Source organism: Poecilia mexicana, unplaced genomic scaffold, assembly GCF_051168715.1.
Source record: "Poecilia mexicana isolate PSO_F unplaced genomic scaffold, ASM5116871v1 scaffold_12, whole genome shotgun sequence".
NCBI classification, from domain to species: domain Eukaryota; kingdom Metazoa; phylum Chordata; class Actinopteri; order Cyprinodontiformes; family Poeciliidae; genus Poecilia; species Poecilia mexicana.
This window is the reverse complement of record NW_028263381.1, coordinates 8,639,651-8,661,149: the sequence shown is the minus strand read 5'-3', so window position 1 is coordinate 8,661,149 and position 21,499 is coordinate 8,639,651. Positions and strand designations below refer to the sequence as shown.

The 21,499-nt window shown below is 40.1% G+C and overlaps 1 protein-coding gene across 1 annotated transcript in view; it reads left to right on the top strand.

Annotated features, from left to right (window-relative positions):
• Window positions 1–1,629: 1,629 nt before the first annotated feature.
• col27a1a (collagen, type XXVII, alpha 1a) overlaps window positions 1,630–21,499 on the top strand; it is an 81,507-nt gene continuing 61,637 nt past the window's right edge. Inside the window, exons 1-4 of the mRNA XM_088010867.1 lie at window positions 1,630–2,034; window positions 6,972–7,042; window positions 10,926–12,424; window positions 15,739–15,792. Of these exons, the coding sequence (XP_087866993.1) occupies window positions 1,982–2,034; window positions 6,972–7,042; window positions 10,926–12,424; window positions 15,739–15,792 (1,677 nt within the window). The 5' untranslated portion in view covers window positions 1,630–1,981. The remainder of the gene's footprint in view (window positions 2,035–6,971; window positions 7,043–10,925; window positions 12,425–15,738; window positions 15,793–21,499) is intronic.

Below are 21,499 nucleotides of genomic sequence, written 5' to 3'. Positions count from 1 at the left end.
TGCAAGTCTGAGGAAGCAAACGAGCCCCAGACGCTGACAATACCACCGCCATCTTTGACTTTCACATGGATCTCTTTTTGACATTAATGATAAACTTCATTTAAAAAGGGACAATGTACAACTCAAACATAAATGTCCAGATTATAGCATGAACTAATTTGCATCTACTGTCCCTTGACAATTTACAAAAATGTATATTTTCAGAAATATTTTTTAATTGAGTTTTAGTTGTGGTTTTTAAGCAATTAACACACACATTGTCCAAAAAGTGTGCCTTTTGTCTCATCAGTCCGCAAACGGTTTACCCCCAAATATTGGGAAATATCAAGGTAATGTGTTAAAAGCAGAAGTGCAATTGTCATGCTATAGTGTGGTGGATCAAATGCAGATACGGGATGTGATGGTGGATGCAGTAAGGATGTTTGAGAAGTGAAGCTGAATCTTCCTATAAAAAGTCCAGAATCCAAAGACCAAAAAAAGGTGACATGGTAGAACCAGGGAGGGAAATAAAATAAAAAAAAAAACATGGGCATAAAGAGTATAAAGAGTAGACAAAGATAACAAAGTTACGCAGTAACAAGTTAATGGATTAGCTCTTTAACTTTTAGCAGAGAGGTGATCACGAAAGCAGGGAAAATGAAACAGATACCTAGACACAGAAGACTTAAAGGATACAACTCTAAGCTCACATACATAACAGTGCAAACCAAACATCTAACAGACAAGTGCTTATGTTTATTTCTAGTCAACAATGAATATGATCTTGGCAACTGGCAATCCAATGAATGCCATTTTTGTCTGGTCTCTTTCTTATTGTTGAGTCGCACACATTTATCATAAGTAAGGGCTCCGGGGCGTTAGATGCTCTTTGTTCTTTTGTGACCTCCCAGATGAGTGGTTGACATGCTCTTTTGGTTGGCTGGCCACTCCTAGGGAGGTTCACCGCCATGTCTTGTGTTCTCCATTTGTGGATAACGGTACCCACTGTGGTTCTTTGGAATCCCAAGGCCTTAGAAATGGCCTTTCCAGATCAGTAGATGTCAACGTGTTTGATTTTCGTCTATTTTTTTTAAATTAATTTGGATTGAGGCATGTTGGTACATATATATATATTTTTAATGATTTCTTGAGTCACCAAGTCTGGCAGTAATCAGGTGTGGTCATAAAAACTAAACATAAAACATTAATGACTTAACATTAGTACCAGGAGTTTTATGTTTAGCATTCAATTAAAATAAATAAAGCAATCTCTAAGGGGAGAAAATAGGTCTTCACAGCACTGTGTTCTTCTAAGTGGGACAAATCTGTATATAAGTTTTATTTCTAGACTTTAATAACTCAAAATTTCAAACACAAGCTGGCCACCATGGCATCACAGTTTGACAGCCTCAGGTGCAGCTATGGATAGACCCGCTTTGTGCGCCCTGGAAGCACATCCACGTCCAGCCCAACTTTGTCACCGTGGTTCATTCATATGGTTAACCAGAGTTTTTGGGACAGGATCCGTGTGGCCACCCCCTGGAGAAAGAGGCGTGTAGTTGCTTTCTCCAACCGCTGGGCTTGTAACTTGACACCTGGCTGCGCGGTTCGTTTGCCATCGTTTTTACCCTCAGAAAAATCTATTTAAAAAGGAAAGCGATGAGTCCAGCGCTTCTGACTCCGTAACCCCGCTGAGAAGAACCCACGCAGCTTTCCTCACCGGCCGCAGCGTCCCTCAATCTGGATCGGCATAAATGAATGAGCCACAAGGGAATATCGCCAGACGATCGCAACCTGGAAACTCTCTCTTGTCAAACAAGACAACCAGGAGGATTCTATGTCGAGCTTGACAGGCAGCTCAGCATGACTTTTTATGTCTGGAACTTCATCTCAAGATTGTCAAATGCGTGAAACGGCGGCCGGTGTTTTCTGCCCCCCTCGCAAAGGAGTCACGCTGTGATTAACGGATCAGGTTTTTGACTGGCAGGACAAATGAATACAAATGAATTTAGGCACCCGAAGGAGAGATTGCAGAACCTCTCATCTAGATACAAAGTAAGTAAGATTTTTTTTTTCGTGTGTGTGTATGTGTGTGTGTGTATGTGTGTGTTTGATGCTTTTGTGGGATCCGTTCAGACACACGGAGGGGTTACCTGTGATACCGGCTTGCTTTGGTCCAGGATTGATGTCCGCATGGGGGTCAAAGGAGGTTCTGAATATTGATCAGACATTTTCCATAGCACATATCAATGCGATGCATTTAGAGTTGCAGCAGGAATTAGTTAGCCTAAGTCATTATTAAAATAAAACATGGAAGTTGCGCAATACTTGTATAATTCTTGCATTTCACGTTTACATGTTTTTTTTTATGTTGGGAAAGGTAAATGGTTCAGTCTTTCATGCAAGGTTAGCTAAACTGACTCATCTGACAACACTGGGGAAGAAGGGGGAGCAATTATTAGGACCTATAAAATGTAATGAGTGGCTCATCAGCATCCTCTGCGCCGTCGGATATTTTCCACCTTCCCGGCTATTCTAAGCGGCCACTTTTACGCACTGACAATAACGCATTAGTGCTTTAAAGAAAATGCCATTAAAACTAACCTTAGAACTCCTGGCGATAATATAATTTAATTTAATTTAATATGGAATTAGTGTTGAAATTGTGGTGGGGGAAAAAGCTGCAAATGTCCACAGATAGACTGGTTCTAGCTATGAATGAAAGGCTCATTCATTCATTCATTCATTCATTCATTCATTCATTCATTCATTCAGTCAGTCATTCAGTCAGTCATTCAATGTTTAGGACATTCATGCTTTTCTCCTCACGTTATTTGCTGTAAGTTATTATATTTTTTAATCATCTCCAGGGATGTAACCACTTTTATGTTCTTTAATAACACAAATAGATGATCACAGCTGAATCATCAGAACAAGTTGTTGGGCTTCATCCACAAATGCTTTGCCTTTCCGTGCTGCTGATGTAATTGCGCAATAAAAGCAATCTACCTGCGTTGTTTTTTCAGTAGGCGTCCACGAGGTGTCGCCCTTTATATCTAATAGCTTTTGTACAGGTAATTGTTTTTAGGGGTGTGGGGGAGGGGGTTTAACTCCCAGTTTTAGCCCTGAGAGTTAGCTGCAAAATCAAATTCAGGTCTAATTTGGCAATCAGTTTCCTAGCCTTCAGGTCTGCAGGTGTTTATGCATCATTTGCAGGACTGAATTAGGTGGTGACTGAAATTAGTCACCAAGTGAGCACAGACAGACCTGGTGATGGATGTGTGAGTGTCCTTCACATTAGTGTTGCTAGTGCCTACTCATCCATAGGAATTTTCCGCAGCGTGCGTGTACTTAGGTGTGTGCGTGTGCGTGTGTGTGTGTGTGTGTGTATTCAGGAGGGAAGGATGTCCTTTGGGAAACCTTTGCATGGAATCAGTCAGTAGTCTAAACACATGAACAGAAATGGAAACTACACACTGGGCTTTCTGTGTCTAACCCGTACACTCCCCCCGGCCCTCCTCCCAATCCACCCGACTGCACCTCCCTTCTGCAACAAGCCAACCTTCAACTGATGTCTGCAGAAAAACAGTGCAGGTTTCAAGACAGTAACAGTAAAACCATTGCAGACTTGGTGTCTACAAGGAATGTAAGCTTTATTAATCCCTGTTAAAATTACATATATTACTTGGATACTATAAAAACACAAAAGGAATATGTATGTAATGATCCAGTTTCATCAACTAGGTCTGCTCCCGAAAGAGAAGTCTCAAACAACATAAAAACCATCGTCTGTTTTACTGGATAACATTATAGGAGCCTTTGCTCATCCATCTTGCATTTTGTCCACTCAGCTTACGGTAGAATTTCCAAAGCGAGTCATGTCATTGCTCATAGCTGCAGCAATAAAACCACACTAGTCTGACTGTAGTGATGTTAGCCTTTCCAATTTATGACTCATTTCGAACAAAAAAAAAAAAATCAATTTCTGTGCAAAAGGAAAACCCCTTTCTGTCACGGGCACTTCTAAAGCACCCTAGTAGAAATCTAAACAAGCTACTGAGAATTTTGAATAAGCAGAAGCTAAGGCAAGCAGTGCCGCTTCCTGGGTAAACTTGTTCCAGTCTTCACAGATGCAAACGGCCCGAGGAATAAAGCGAAAGTTGTTTTTACTGCAACAACCAGTGTTTTCATGACTTGATTTCAGAGGATGGGTTTCTCAGTTGATAAGACAAAATCAGACTGTAATTACCTTGGAGTCATGCAGATAACGCACACATAAACACACGCACACACAAGCACACACACGCACACACATCCTGTGAAAACCACAGCCACAGCTGTGTGTGGGGATGGCTGTGATGAATCTTTATTAGCATCTAGGGGCTGAACGAGCAGAAGACGCAGACACCACAAATGTACATGTTGCACACATGCTCTGATTATAATTATCCAGGTCTGAAGGGGATTCTGATGCTTAGACTAATTGTTGACTCCTTTAAACACAGGGACAACTCTTTGTTAGTGGTAGTGCAGGTAAATACATTTTAAGACAGCTACCTTCATTACTTTCTTTCCCACATTTCTGTATTTGGAACCCTGGTTGTCTGCCTCTCTGTGGCCCTCTAGGCACAGCTGCAATACACATTTCCTCCTCCAGTATGTGTGTGTGTGTGTGTGTGTGTGTGAGTGTGGGATCATGTGTGTCTGGATGACCTCCAGCGGTAAACAGTGGCTCCCCTGCCTGTCACTACAGCTTGGTCCCCCTATTGAGCATTCAATACTAACATGGGCCAGTCTTTAGGTTCTGCTGCACAGCTGACCCTGTAGAGACTGCTGAGAGAGATCGTTTTGTTTAGCTCCATGTGTGAAATGCATATTGGTTTGGGAAAATAGAGTTATTGGATAAGTGCATGGTCGTGTTTTTGCCTCCAGAACCCACGACCTGCGGCCCTGTGTGTGTTTGTGTTTGGGGGGGTTTTCAAAGAGGTGCTCTAAGTGCTTTTGCAGAGTCCCGCTTCCCGTTGTTACTCCCATGGAAACTCAGTCGCTGACAGTTGTTTTTGTCAAAGCTTGTGTTTTGGTTTGATGTTAACGTTAATCTCAGGATAATTTATGAATTTGTGCTGTGTCCAGGTTTCCGAATAACAGCTCCTTGAACTGACAGCAGTTGTATTAGTGTGACACAACAGAGAAGGGTTCTTTGTAAATATTCTGTTGATTGCCAAATGCACGATTCCCATAAAGTGAAAAAGAGTATTTTCACTAGACACAACTATTGCTCAAATAACCAATGATAACCTTACTTGACCTCACCTTTGCTCATTGAATACTGGGATAGAGAAACTGAAACTTATGAACCGGCTGGCTTTGATTACTCCTGCTAATTGCTTTGTTTATTTTCAACAAAGCAGTTGAAAATAAACAACTGCTTAAGTTTTCCATCTTTAACGTTAATCGCTAAAGATGGAAAACTTAAGTAACACAAGGCACTGATGTCAAGAAAGGAGCAATCCACCCAATCCTGGTTTAGCAGAAGTTGATAATCCCAACATATATATATGTAAAATTCTGATAAGGGAAACATGAAAAGTGACACACACACACACCTAAAAGATGTGACACGATTTCACGATCCACAAAATCTCTTTCATTTCCCCACAGGCTTTTTTTAATGCACCTGCACACATGGCAATGTAATTGTGTGACAGCCGATTTGAAGATCCTGGTCTAAATATGAGCTACTAACTTTGAATGAAATTGAGTAGGTACAGAAGTGCAAAGCAAGGTTAGTCATTCTAGAGACTTTCAGATGTGTGTGTGTGTGTGCGTGTGTGTGTGTGTGTGTGTGTGTGTGTGTGTGTGTGTGTGCGCGTGTGTGTGTGTGTGTGTGTGTGTGGGTGTGTGTGTGTGTGTGTGTGTGGAAGATGTTGTGTGAAGCGATACGTCTTCAAAGTGACTCCTACAACTAGCAAGTCTGAGGACGATCAAAGTATGTTAGGTAGGGCTCCCTTGCATCCAAAACTTACTCAAAGCTGAACAACAATAGGTGTAAATGGCCATGCTGACTCAGTGTTTGATGGTGTAATTCTAATTATAGTTAGGCTGTGCTCTAAGTATATCGCTTAGGAAACTCCACTGGTTTACAAGCCTAGGGCTGGAACACATTTAAGATCGGATTGATGTCATTTTTAATTCCATTGATGTGTTCTAATTGTGGTAATTGTTCATTGTTGTGGTTAATAGCAGCAACAACACAAGCCAGTTTTGTTCCTAATAGCGTTGTAAATACAGTTTATTATTCTCAATTATATGCATTCAACCGCTAAACCCAGAGACCTCATGTCAGTCTTTTGAAAAGATAAGCTATCAGAGATGCTGATAGACAGTTTATACCTGCAGCTTTTACTCTGCTTGATGTATTTGATAATCTGGACTTTTGGGGGGTGTTGGGACTGGTCAAAATTTCAATCCTTGGAAACATTCTGGTTGCATTTCCAACTGGGAACTTGAAAAATCCTATTAGTTTTATTACGCACTCACATTTTGAATGCCAATTAGAGCTGCACAATATATCAAATGACAATCAACATTGCAATGTGAGCGATACTGATGTAATCATTTTCAAGAATATTGCAATTAGATGTTTTCCTAATACAACAAAGTGCTAATGTCAATGATATATTTGGCAGGTTGCATGTAGCAAACCTTCCCTTGGTGCCCACAACTCACATGAATATCAGTGACAAAGATGCTACAGCTCAGAGAAAGTTGTTGAAATATTGTGGTGATGAAAACGAAGATGCAAGATTATTAAGAAATTCACAATATTTTAACCGGATTGCGATTGCACGTTTCCGCATTATCAAACATAAGACAGCCTTTAAAGAAGGATTTTAAAACTACATGCTTTTAATCAAATGAAAATGAAAATGAAAGAAAGTCATACTGTAACTGTTTCCTTTTTCTAACACTGCTCTTCTTTCTTTTACCAGGAGAGCCCTATTGCTCTGTGCAGTTTTATATTGTACTTGTTACCTGGGACATACACAAGAACACTCTGAAGGTAAGACTCGTTGTTCATCTCCATTCATTTCATATTTTCCTTTTCATTGTGTGTTTAAAAACATTAACGCAAAAGGAAAAATATGTAAGGCTGAGGTGATTCTGCAATTATCCTTCCCTGTTCAGTAAATCTGTGGAGAGTTCAAAGCCGTGACAAGATTTCTTTGTGAATTTGGGGCAGCTGTTGCTATGATAATCGCAGTTCAAATCGATAAAGGAAGCAAATTTAAGGAAGACATGGGATTAGAACATTTTACTTACAAAAAAAAAACCTTGTGTTTCACTTCACATGTATGAGCTACGTAACTCCAGCAGTCAAGAGGGCAAAAGGTGAGGTAGCTACACCCTGGACAGGTCACTACTCCTTTGTTTTAGAGGGCAAACAACCATTCACACTCACACCTCCACCTAAGGGCAATTTAAAGTGGTTCGTTGACCTACCATGCATCATTTAAGACATTTGGAGGAAGCCAGAATACCTGGAAAGAACCCATGCAAGCACTGTGAGAACATGCAAAGTTGCTTGAGATTTGAACCTATGATTTTCTTGCCAGGAACCAGCAGTGTTAATACCAGGTCCATTTACTCTTTCACCGTTTTGGTGGTTTTCCTTGATGAAGAAGTTCTAGATGTACTCCAGTAAATCATCACCCAGCCACTTAGCCTTTTTGTAAATTCTTAATTCATAGATCTTTTTTTAAGATTATTTTTTAAGTGGGGGGGGGAAAAAATTCTGCCTTTTGCTTTATATGTTTTTCCTAAGATGTTTCTAATTCACAGTGTGCAGCCCGGTTGTTGTTTCCACAGATATATTCTGACTGAGAAAGGTCACAACCTTTAGGAAAAGCATCTTTTATTGACTTTTCAGCTTTAGTAGCTGAAAGAGAAAGATGAGGAATGAGAATAATCACAAGTGCTCATACTGCAGTGCTCAAGGGCAGCTGAGGGGAGATCTCTTGAGTGAGAATAAATGACTTCATCCTCTATAGCGGATAAAATTACAAAGTGCAGACCCTTGGTTTTTGTATTTGTGCTACATTAGTGAGTTGGCACAGAGAAATGCTACGAGCTCTCGCCATGTGCTTGACACACTGACGTTCAAACACATATGTTATGCTGTAAAACCACTGGGTTAATGTACACTATGCCCCTGTAATAGAATAATTTGTTAAATAAAGACTTTGGAAACATCAGTACGTACATTACATGTAATGCATGCCCTGCTTCACTGCCAAGTCCTGCTGTCCCTTGCTGCCAGAGAGACCACACAGAGAGGAAAATTTACTGAGGATGAGTATACAATACGCTCAGTGTATTCCTTAGTTCTGTTTTATGAAGTCCTTATGTTTTGAGGCAAGAACAGCTTTATAAAACCAGACTGTGTAGACGTTTTAACCTTTATTTGGAAAGCTTTTTCTTTGACTCATAAATTCAAAAACTCTTTTTTTTTGCACCAAAACAACTGTTCCCTGTCATAGGTCTGTTCTCTCCACAAAATAAATGCACACTGCATTATAACTTTCAGCAGTTGTCTACTCCTGTACAATTCAAAAGTCGGAACGTAATCATCTTTCCAAATGTTTTCATTGTAGACAAAGATTTCATGATCAATGCTTTTCCAGAACATTGCGCATTAAGGCAACTCATCCCTCTTCTAAGTGCATGTCCCCATTAAACGGGCAACCACAAGTCCGAGTTTACCCTGAGGACAATAAAGATAGTGCGGATCCTGTGGGTCACAGGTCATTGGGAAGATGAAAGCTGGGACTACTTTGAGACTGAATGCTGACTGAGTTAAAGCTGTATTAAAAGCTGCAGACTGTATTCTGGCTCCAGGGAGGGAGACAGTGTGCTCAGTTTCTAAATATCTGAAGAAAACACGGTGTCAGTCAGTAACCTTAACTTATTTTGGTAAAAGCAAGTCAAATAATCCTGTGTTCACATCCCAAAAATCCAACTGGGATAATTTAATGTGTGAAAAGAATATATCAAGCTTTCCAAAGATAATCTTTTGATATTGAACTTTAAATGTAACATATTTGGTTCTGCAAGTAAGCTACTGTGTGCAAAATACACAGAGTATTTATAGATATTACACTTTAATTAATAAAGGTGGATCATTCAGAGGTTTTGTGGCAAAAATATATTTTTTAAAGCTTTGAGCTGATAATATTGACTCTAGTGTATTCTTATTTCTCTTTCAGAACTGTAAATAACACTGGCACATTTATAGCAAAATCCTTAGAACAGCTCAGAGTTACAGAGCTGTCACTCTTTGGAAAATTATTGGAAATTAATTTTACATACTTCTTCGTTTCAATCTGCAGCCAATTTCATGGCGTACCTTAATATTTAGTAGTTCTCTTTCACTTGTGGCAAAATGTGCTGACAATTAAGACTAAAAAAGAAAGACTGAAGCCCCTTTAGGATGGAGTTGCATTCCTAGACATGCATGCAAAGTTCAGAAAGATGTTGCTTTAGTTTCAACCTCTGCATTTGCAGATTTTTTATTATTATTATTATTTCTATTTGGCTCCAAAGCAGCTGAATTTCAAATAACCGGCTAGTTAATTTAAATCACATAAGGCACAATTCAAGCCGTGTACGCTGTGGTCAACGTAGTTTAAAATGAGAGCCAACGCTTACAGACATTGCATCACATTTTATGTCAGACTGCTCCTTTGACAATTTGCAGACCATTAAAGCAGGAACCATGTTACTATTGTGGCCACACTTAAAGCCGTTTAAGACATCACAAGTGGCTTATGGGATAAGACTGAGGAAAAAACAACTTTGTTTTGAGGAACATTGCTGAAACTGCTCATTCAGTGACGAGGACAATGGGTAAAATAATCAAAATAGTCTTACTACCCTTCTGTGTTAAGCTGAAAGCATCTTACAAAGTAGCTCACATGGGATATGTTCACATGCTTATGCTTTGTTTTGTTGACAAGATGCATCTGTAAAGTCATTTCATAATCTAGCAGGTTGATTACATACAGCACACTAGTTTTTGACACCTAAAAAAACTAGATGATAAGATGTGGAAGGAAAAGCTTTTGTTCAAGTTTTAGGTGTTTTTAATAATTTTTGGTAATATTAATAACATTTTAGTGAGTTGGGTTTTTTTAAAGTTATTTCCATTTTTGTGAATCACATTTTTGTGACCGAAAATGTAAATGTTCGATGGTCTTTCCCATTCTGAAGAGTGGCTGAAAAAAAAAAAAAAAAAAAAAAAAAAAAAACCTATGTGTCAAATTTAGCGTAGAACTCAGGGAAACAGAAAGCCGTGGATAAGTAATGAAAATGTGAAAGATCATTGTGATTTATTTAAAAAGTTTGTTATATTGCACACTGAATTAGTCTACTCAAATTAAAGAACAGGTTTTCTTAATGTTTCAGTGTGAGACTGAATCTATATTGTGCTGTGTGGAGGATTTTGCTTAACCCTTTATACTTTATCAAAGATTATCAATCTTAGTACATTATTCAAAATATATTTAAGTGGGTAGGATTTCTTTCTGCAGATGTAGACATGTAAATAATGTAAATATCCTTGCAAAGTTAATAGCAAGACACAGGGGAGAAGAAGTCTTTTATTAGGCTATAAAATTGTTGTAAACCTCATTGCTCTTCTGCAGTCTTCATGTTTTCGTGCTATTCCATACCACGGTGTCCATGGTATCCTAATAATGCACTGTAATTCAATCTATTTAATGCAAAATCTCAAAGATAATGATCTGAAAAGGTTTACACAGAACGCTAATGTATTCTTCGTTCTAACCATTAAAACTTTGCATGCTGTTCAGATAATAAATGGAGTATATAGCAACAGGCATGCATGACTAACACTGCATTCTCTCTTTTTTTTTTTTTTTTTCCAGATGTTGATATCCTCCAAAAGTTGGGGCTTAAGGGACAGAAGCTGTCACGTTCTGTGCCAGAAGGGGTCATTCCATTCAGAGCGGGGATCATCCTCAACCAGAGGGCGCATATTGAGGCTCCGTTGCACTCAGTCCTTCCAGCGGCCATCTGGCCCAAGTTGGCACTGGTCCTGAGTGTACGCTCACATCGTGTAAACAGTGCTTTCCTCTTCACTCTGCTTTCAAGCAACAAGAAGCTCCTTCTTGGTCTGCAGCTTGTACCAGGTAGTCTTGTCCTACACACAGGACCGAACACCTCAGTGACACTGCCCTATGAGCCCCATGATGGCCAGTGGCACCAGTTGGCACTGGGAATTAATGGAAAGACAGTGACTCTATATGCCTCCTGCGGAGAGCAGAGTGTCCAGGCAGACTTTGGGTGGGACAGTGAGGAGGGACTGGCTCCAGGACGCCAGGGCTCCTTCTTGCTGGGGAAATCAAGCCAGCACCAAGCATCAGGATACTTTGAAGGAGCAATTTGCCAGTTTGATCTGGTCCCTTCTGCACAGGCAGCTCACAACTACTGCAAATACATTAAGAAACAATGCAGGGAAGCTGACACTTACAGGCCTAACCTTTCTCCTCTACTGCCTATTCTACCAAGAGTAACAAACATTTCAGCTACTCCTGCTACCCCTAAGCGTGGCGGTTCAGACGCCGCAAGGAAGACCACAAAGTCGAGCCTTGCCAGGAATGTCGCCGCTGCTGCCTCATCTGTCAGGTATGGGGCCCCCGACCATAAAAAAAAGCTAAATCAGACAACCACACCCGCTCCCCTGCTAGTAACTGTGATGCCAACCACATCCCAATTGGGTTTGGTCGTCCCTTCTTCCATAACCAAGACTGAAACTGTAACAGCACCACTCAGGACACCAGCGCAGCACACAAAATCTCCCCTAACCCCAAGCTTGAAAGCGTCAGATCACAAAACTGCTAAGCCCACACCACCAAAGCCTACTCATCAAAGCACCTCAAAAGAGACTATAACAAGAACAGACAAGAAGAAACTTACCACTCAAGCCACCAAATCCCCCAAAACCAAACTTGACACTGTTTTACATGACCAAGCTAGAGTCCCGAACCAACCCCAACCCACAACACCCAAGAAAATACTCCCCAAGTCTAAGGTTTCTCCATCCAAAGCTCCTTTGCCCAATTCCAAATCAGATTATGTCAAAGCTATCCCCTCTAAACCAACACTATCCAAAGCAAAGTCCTCAAAATCAACAGTCTCCAAAACTACAACTGCTAAGCCTCCAAAGCCAATTTCTAAGCAAACTACCAACCCAACAAAGAAACCCAAAACTACCAAGGCTTCAGTCACTCCTCGACCGACCACGCCTACAGACAACGCAGTAACGCCACCTGCCACCGATGGTTTCCTGAGCTGGGAGGTGCCACCAACACAGTTCTCAATGCTGACAGGACCAAAGGGAGAGAAAGGAGGCCCTGGCCCACCGGTAAGAATATCTGTTCACCCTTAATTTGAAGTAGTATCACAAAAAACTGAGAAGGACATACAATGTATGTTCTCTTTTGCTGGTTCTGGGTGGCCTTTCATAAGAGGGAGAAAAAAAAAACAGAAATAAATGTCACACTAGAGTCAAGCCAGTCGGTTCTGAATTTATGTCGAAACCTTTTACAGATGCCATTTAAATCAAACACTAACACTTTAAATAGAAAATCTTCTAAATGCATTTTCTGTTGTCTTAAACAGCTTAAGAGTTCCTAATTTACTTCCTTACGTTCTCCCCCATTTATTCATTGAACCATCCAGGATGGATGTGACGTGCCACGTTTCACACTTTGCCATCTCTTGACCAGATTCCTCTGTCAGAGAAGGCTAGACAAGGTCACACTAAGCCCCTTTCAGATCAAGGTTGAAGGTCAAAGAAGTTGGGAAACACTGAGTTTCTCAATACACGCACAAGGTTAGGTCAGGCCTTCGGTGTGTCGCCTGAAGCTGAAACGCAGCTTAACCCTTTCAAGAGGTCAGTTCACACTCAGCTTCAGAATCTGTCTGCATTACAGCTGACCACTCAGCTTAAGTAATTTCTTACTTCCAGGTCTGTTTTTTGCACTGAAGCTACTTCTTAACCATTAATGCATGCATACTACTATTTTTTTTAATTTTTTATTTTTTTAGCTTTTATAAGTAATCTGTGGTTTTCGTATTGCTCCTGCAATGTACTCCAAGCAGGGCATAAATTGTGGGATAGACAGATTAGAGGGAATTACTAGTGTATCTTGTGCTAAGTAAATATTAAAAAAGAAAATTTACACTATGTTTGCCACAACAAGTTACTATTGTCTGCTTAATTTAGCAAAGCAAAGGTAATTTCTTCAAAGAAATCTTTAAATTATTTTCTCCAATTCTGACTAATGTGACAGGCTTTCCTACTGCTTTGAAAAGACTTCCTGTAGCCTTAGTTGTGCAACTGAATCTATTTCATATGGCATATAAGTTGACATTTGCTGGAAGTGAGATTGTTAAGCTAATGTACCGGCAATGTGTTTAAATTTAATTTGGTTATGTGGCGATTGATTTAATTTTTTTTAGTCGTCTGCCAGCTTTTAGGGACATTTAAACAGCTGGAGCTTAAATATTCTTTTCATCAAGAGAACTTAATTTGATTAAATCTTACAGCATAAAGTGCTTTAAATAAACATTTAAGCCCAGTTTGCTTTTGTAGAATTTTTTATTTCATGGCTGTTTCATTTTATTGTGGAGACGGAGAATATCAACCAAAAATCCAGATAATATGAATTATATTGAAGCTGATCTGAATTTACCTTGGTTAGCATTTGATTTCCAACAAAGCATGTCCTGGGACTTCATAAAACCCATGTTGGCAGTCGCAGTAGTCACACATTTCTTGTGGTCTCCAGGTTTGTTCAAAATCTCAAGAAGGATTTTGGCCCGCTCATTTGTACAGAAACTCCTTAAATCCTTTAGGTTTCTTTGCTGCCACTTGGCAACTCCAGATTCCAGGTCTCTCCTCAAATTTTCTATTAGATTGAGGTCATGAGACTGGCTCGGCCCCTCCTAGTACTTAGTGTGGTGTCTCTTTGGCAGCGTGTTTGGATTCGTTTTCTTTTTGGAATACCCTTCCACAACCCACTTTCTGCGTTCTGGCTGAGGACAGAAATGTATCCTCCAGGATTTTATGTTACATGGCTCCTTCGACTACAGGATGCATTAAAGTCATCCTGTACCCTTATTGAGAAAAAAAAAAAAGAAATCCAAAGCATAATATTTCCATTTCCATACTTAACTGTGAAAATTATGTTCTTCATCAGCATTTCTCTTCCTCCCAACAGAGTGAGTGGTGTTGATGCCGAACAGCTTGATTTTGATTGCACATTTCTTATTTCCAAGCCTTCTCTGGCAGGGAAACATGAGGGACAGTAAGGATTTAAAACCAGTACTTTGAATGTTTGCTGGCAAAATGTAAAACTGACTTACATATGAGGTTTGCAAGATTACAATCCATTCGTGGATATCTTCAGATCTTTGACAGGACAGCCTACAAGGTTGTAGGCTGATCCCTCACTTTTTTCTCAGTCATCTGCACCCCATAATGTAAGATCTTTCCAAATGTTCCAGACCAATTGATGGTCTTTTCCTATTATTTTTTTTTCCATTTTTTTCTTCAGCTTTAATATCTCATCTTCAGCATTCTCTGCCAGTTCTTTAGTCTTGTCCCTGGTGATGGAGATGAAGGTCTGAAAGAGACAAATTCTGTGGAAAGGTGTGTTTTATGCACATCTTTTTTATGAATGAATTTGAAGCCGATCTTATCCAGCAATTCTAATACCCCCACAAAAACTAGCCACTGTCTCCTTTTGCTGACTGATTGCTGACTGACTAACCTTCCCATCAGGTTACATCTGCATGTGTGCGATTAAACAAAAGTCACCCCTACTGCTGCCAAATTAGCAACTTTGTTGCTATATTTGTATTGGAGCATTTGCACTGACGGTGTGTTGTGACCTTAAAACATTTGACAGTGTCAATTTAAAAACATTTTTTTGGATAGAATAGCAATCAGCAGATCACCAATCTTCTTATAACAGTGATTAGCTTGAAAGCTGCAGTCGGTGCAAACCCAGTTATATTTTAAAGAGGTATAAAATCAGTTGAAGATGACATTGATGTAAGCATGAGTTTACACTTCAGAACATACAGTTGTGAATGTAAAATATTTCAGGAGATGTAAAAATGAAGTTGTTTCTCCTTATGTTTAAATGTTGAATGTGTGACACTAAGACGAGGAACCTCAAAAGACTTATTTTAATTTGTGTAATGAAGATAAATTGAGGATATCTTTAAAATGCAGAGCATCTGTATGAAATATTAATCACAGGATCAGGAGTGTCAGCCAAAGCAGCTACCACTGCTCATGTTTTCCTTCCTCCTGTCCCTCTTTTCTAATTAAAAGAAAACGAATGAGCAGAAGCCTGAAAGAGACACACAGAGGCATTGAGTGGTGCAGGAAATGACCTGTTATTTCTAGCCTCTCTACAGTTTCCTGCCTGCATGGGCTCTGACGGTTTTGATAAATACGTTTTAACTCTTATCACCCGGAGATTGAATTACTTAAGAGGGAAAGAGGATCACTTTTTTTTTGACACAGAGCAGAACCATTTAACCTGCAAAAAACCTGAGCTCATGGATTTGACAAATATGCCTGTGGAAGACGACTGGGGTGCAAAAGAGACTTGTTTGTTTGGTATGTCAGCTTGGAGCACTGATTGAAAATTCTCTCTCCAGGGACTGCCAGGACCTTCAGGGAAACCAGGCCTGCCAGGCAAGAGGGGTCCGCGGGTAAGTCTGGCTGACCAAACACATCTAGACATATAGTGTCGTTTCTCGACACGTTCTTGCATAGCGAATTATAACAGCACATCATCCCACATCATTTTAAATCCCCCTCGTTGAGCAGCTGATGCACGTGAGCTCTTTTGCATGCTTGCAGACAAAGTTCTCCTGTGCAGGCGGACTGACCGTGTTCAGCACAGGGCTGCGAGTGCTGACCTCCCACCCTTGAGCATAAACAGGAAAGCTGCTATAAAGACGGCCTTTCAAAAGCATGTCTGTGCCACAGGATGCCTAATAAAAGCACGGTAAACAGACAGAAAACACATGGCTTCACTGGACTTTCTCCTCCCAACTGAGCTGTTGCAGCAGGCCTTCGTACCCCACTCTAGACTAATGGAGCCCCCAGTTTTTCCAAACCAGTTAATCATTCAAGAGTCTTCACTTAGCGAATGTCCTTTCATCTCCTTTGTTTCTCCTTGTGAGTCATAGTTTTGAAAATGCGTCTGAAATTTTGGACAACTGTATCCTACTACTTTTGTCAAAGACGGACATATTCTTACAACATCTGAATCCCTTCGAATGAGGTGCTGTGCCAATATTTATACAACTCACTTTTTCCACTAGTGGCACAATTAGAGTTAAGAATTGTAGCCTTAACTCTAGTAAATTGCCTCAACAGCTGTGAGAGTGTTTGCCATAAAATGTTCTCCCCTCTCAGAAAGAGCTGCTTCAAACCTGGTGACCTCTTCTTCTGCCGGTGCAATCAGCATCTCGAAATTGTCCCATGGTGTTTAGTTTAAAAATCCCAAAAGAAAACACACGAAAATAAAATGCAACCTTCCATGCATCCATCACCTATCCCAGATTGGGTTGTAGAGGTAACAGGTCCAGCAGGGAAATGCAGACATCCCTCTTCTGTTCATTTTGGGGAATCCCAAAGCGTTCCCAGACAGGAAGGGATGGATTGTGCCCTTAGTGTGATCTGGATCTGTGTTGGGGTCTCTATCCAGTTAGACCTGCTCAGAAATCCTCCATCCTGACCAGAAGAACCACCTCAGTGCACTGTGGAGGAGCAGCAGCTCTGTTCCAAGTTCCCTTACTGTAGGACTCAACCAGGCTGAGCTTAGCCGCCCCACAGATGAAACATAATTTCAGTTGCTGCTATTCATCGTCTCGCTTTCCATACTTCATGACCATAGGTGAGGGTTAAGACATAGATTTACGGGTCAAGCTTTGCTTTGTGGCTCAGCTCTTTCCTCTTTAGATTACTGACTCTGTGGTTTGTTTGTTTTTTATGCTAGAGGTTAAATCAAAAATATTCGCAGAAGAAGAAAGCTCCGATCATTTCAACATTAAAGCTCTAGAATTTACTCTGGAGTATACTTTGTTATGAATAAAAGTTTAGGAGGATAAGAAGGTCTATTTCTGGGTTCATTAGAGATAATTAAACCTAAAGTTCCACAATTGCATCTCAGATAAGCAGTGCTTATGATCCAAATCACTCTTAGGTAAATTAAACTTTAATTGAGCTAGAAATGCCTCCTCGGTGCAGTGAAACCTAGTCAGACCAAGTTTAATTCAGAGTCCAATATTTTGTGCTTTCTGAAGTCCAGCAGTGTTTTCAAATATAACAACAAAATGTAAATATAACACATTTATCTACTGCAGTGTCATAATGAAAATAAGTAGCAGTGGCCACTTCCCTGTGGATGAATAGAATCATTGCTGGTTAAGATGTCTTTTTGCCTGGTGAAAGTTTTGGAGTTGGGGACAAATTTTTTGCACAAACTTTGATAAGGATTTTTTATTTATCAAAACAACAGAATACGGAACACAACTATTAAGTCAAACAAAAAGGATGCATGATCTAGAAAGTATGTTGCGTATTTCTGCTCTGTCCCCCTGAGTTGAAATGCTTATGCGGTGTCTTTACTAGCTTCGCACATCCCGGCTGAACTCTCAGCTGATTCTCATTTGCAAGATAATTCCATTTCAGTCAAAGTGGAGTGAAAATGTGTGCGAATTGGATGCAGTTTCGCACGCAAAACCTACACAATCTTTGCATGTTTTGCCAAAGATTCCTAATTGGATTTCAAACTGGACTTTGATCCATTTTAACACATGAAAAAGGCTTTCAGCTGCACAGTTTCACTGAAGCTCCGGCTGTATCTTTTAGGGTTTTTATCCTGCTGGAACGAGAGCCTCTGTTCCACTCTCAAGTCGTTTGCAGCCTCACAGAGTTTTTCTTTGGGAATTTCTCTGCATTTATCTCCATCCGGCACAGATCGACTTCTCAGGTTCCACTGCAAACAACGACAAGTCAGATGGCACTGCCTTTGCAACTTACGATTGTCCATTAAACATATTGAGATGGGGAATCTCCATTTCTTCACTAGAGTTACAAGTTCGGGTTAATGGTCTGTATGTACCCGACTAATTCTTATAGTTGTTTTCTCCTGCCCTGGTTTCCACCCTTAAATGTAAATGGAGGGTTAGCAAGGTGCAAAGAATGAAAGTCAAGTTTTCCTTGTAAGCATCAGTGATTTTGGTGCAAATTTAACAAGGGATTCTTGCAAACGACACAATGTCTGACCTCACGGCCGTTTTATTTATGACGTTGCAACACGGGGTGGTGTACATAGCCTTTGCACTAATCCCACACTGTGAAGCATGGATGTATGCATCTGTGTTTATGGCCTTCCTATATTAAGAGCAAGGCCAATTATGGAGCTTTTCCTGTAAACAAAATCATTTATCAAGTTCAACTGCAGCTGCCAAGTGTGCGTGTGCTAACACATGGATGCATGTACACATATTTACACAGATGGAAACGCATACTTTGCACAAACAAATGCTCTCCAAAAGCCACGCCTCTTAACCAGATGGACGTGTGGTTTCCATTTAGAGAAAGAGATTCACCACATCAGGGACACAATCAGCTCCAAATAACAGCTCTAGGCTTCAGGCTTACAGGTGGTGAAGTATAAATCGACATATTTATATTACACCACTCATAGCTTCGAGCAGAAGCTACGAAAAAGCAGCTTCCGCTCTTGGGGGTCAGCCGGAGAGAGCACGAACTTCTCCATCATTTTTCCGCCCGACCTTCTTTAGCCCTGGATTACTGGAGGTCAGTTTTATAACACACAGAGGCCCATTGAGCCCCCAGAACCGTCACCCATGAACCCTGACCTCCGGTCTGGCACATGTGAGTGTGAGATGCCGTTGTCATAGTAACAAATGTCTGCTTAGGCGCTTTGCAAGGTGTCCATGAATGACCAGTCCGACCTTTTCCTCCAGGCGTGTTTGTGGATGTGCGATGATGAGGATGGTAGGAGGGTGTGAGAGGAAAAGTGGATGCTTCATGGGTGTAAGGCCGTGTATCTGTCTCGGGCACCGCCTGCACAGAGTTGTCTGGAGCCTCATGGGTCAAAGGGGTCTTTGTCTCAGAGGAAGAAAATCTCCGTCACCCATCTTTCCTCGTGCTTCCTCCTGCACAACACTCCTCTGTCCTTAAATAAATCCCTGAAACCTTCCTCCACCCGTTTGAACAGAAAGAAATCAGAAAAACTTAACCAGTCAGAGGTTTACATGAACTCATCATTAGTAAGATTGATTCATTTTTGGCTTTTTTTGATGCGTTTGAACTGTTTTTTTTTTTTTTTAGAAAAGGACTATAGAACAAACAAAATTAATGTTTTTTTTTTTTTAAAGCAAAACTTGGGTGCACAAATCTTCTCTACTCCAGAGAAGATCAAAATGTTATCTCGAGAGTTTTAAATGTACACTTACCCCCTCACTATCACTTGGATAAATGTTCCTGAGCAAGTCACAGAGATGCCAAACTGCTTTTGTAGCCAATAACAGACTTATCAAAATTGGTGGAGTTATTTAAATCTGTTGGTGTCTTGACATGATCCCAACTTTTCAATACATTTTCAATACATTTTCTATAGGTCTGATTGAGGGGCTAGTCTAAAATTTCATGCAAGACAGCTTTGTTCATTCTAAAGCCATCCTTCGAGCGTGTTTGGGACCATTTCCCTTGGCAACGGATCGGCTTTGTGAGAGTCTTAATAATTCTCTAAACTGTGAATAATGCTTCCTGTGCTGGAAAATGACTAATATGTTTCAGGATAATAAAAATCACAACCACTTTCTAGTTGTTAACTTTTGCAATCCCTGTTAGCACCTTCATACATTTTTACATTTGGGCAAATAAATATCTCAATTTTTTTCCATCATCAATTTCAGACTTGTCATGGCTTTTATGAGCTTTTACTGTTATTGCTGTGCTAATGCGTCGGATTACGTAGAATTTAAGATGTCCAGACCTCGGCTCGGTGTATGATGCATTTACCTCTGAAGCTGGCTGTTAGAGCCGCTCATTAACACAGTCTGCTGCTGTAATTTACATGACATTATTAAGCTGAGAATTCCACTCCTCTCACTCAACAATGGCTAGACACGCTTTTGAGTCTCTAACGAACAGTGAAATGTTTCCCCTAGAGGAAAATGTTCTCTTGTGTACATGTCCGGCTCACAATCTGTAATTATCAGAACATCAAGTGGTTTCGCATGCTCTTTTAATTTCATGTTAGGTCATTTGATGTTGTCTTGTTTGGCCCAATACCACAGACTACTTCTTTTATCTTTAATGTGATGCCTTTATATGCATTTGAAGTGTGTTTTATGAGCCAGGGTCTGTTTGTTGCATAGTCTATTTTTTCTCTGTTTGGGAATGTAATGATAGAAGTGATGTCACTCAGCTAGAATCAAGTTGTATAACATATAGTGTAATGCATTACAAACGTTTTCACCCCTTTGAACTTTTCCACATTTTGTCATCTTACAAACTTAACCCTTTCGTGCATAGTGGCCACTACAGTGGACAGCTGTCTAAAAGTCATTTTCTTGTGCTTCTTGTGGATTTTTATGTTATAAATGCACACAGACCAATGAAATGGACACTAATGCATCATAAAATACACTATCAACTACTGGCTGTCAGCTGCAAAAGCAAGAAATTATTTTAGTTTAATCAAATATGGCCGACAGACACAAAAGCATGTCGACCGACCCGGTCCCTCCTTCTACTGTAGAAGACTCTTGCAGGTAAAAAAAAAGTATATATATTGTGACATCAGATAACCCCTAAAGAACAATACTGCTGATGTATTTTTCAAATAACAACTTTGTATTTGGAGAAAATTACAATTGATCACCTAAAAAAAAAAAAAAATTAAAAAATGTTTTTTTACAATAAAAAATTCCTACCTTTTTTATGTATTAAGAAAATAAAATAATATTGGAAAAAAAAATCCTGACACAAATGATCATAATTCATGCATGAAAGGTTTAATGTATTTTGTGTGGGTAGTGCATAAAGGTGAAGTGGAATATTTATTGCTACAATAAATCTGAAAGGTTTGGTTTGTATTCATGGTCCTTTTTGCTCTGACACCACTAAATAAAGATCCAGTCCCACCTCCAGAAGTCACCCTGTCCGCCTGTTCTGTTCAGTCAGATTGATGAAAGGATTCTGGCTTCCAATGAGACAGAATGAGGAAAAGAATAGCTAAAAGGATGTGAACACGAATGTTTGGATCCTTACCATTGTGGAGTCCACAAAGAATGTGTTGCATAGGAACATTTTTATAAGAACCACAATGACGCCCCTGAATCCCTGTTCACTGAATAGTGGTTTATTTTA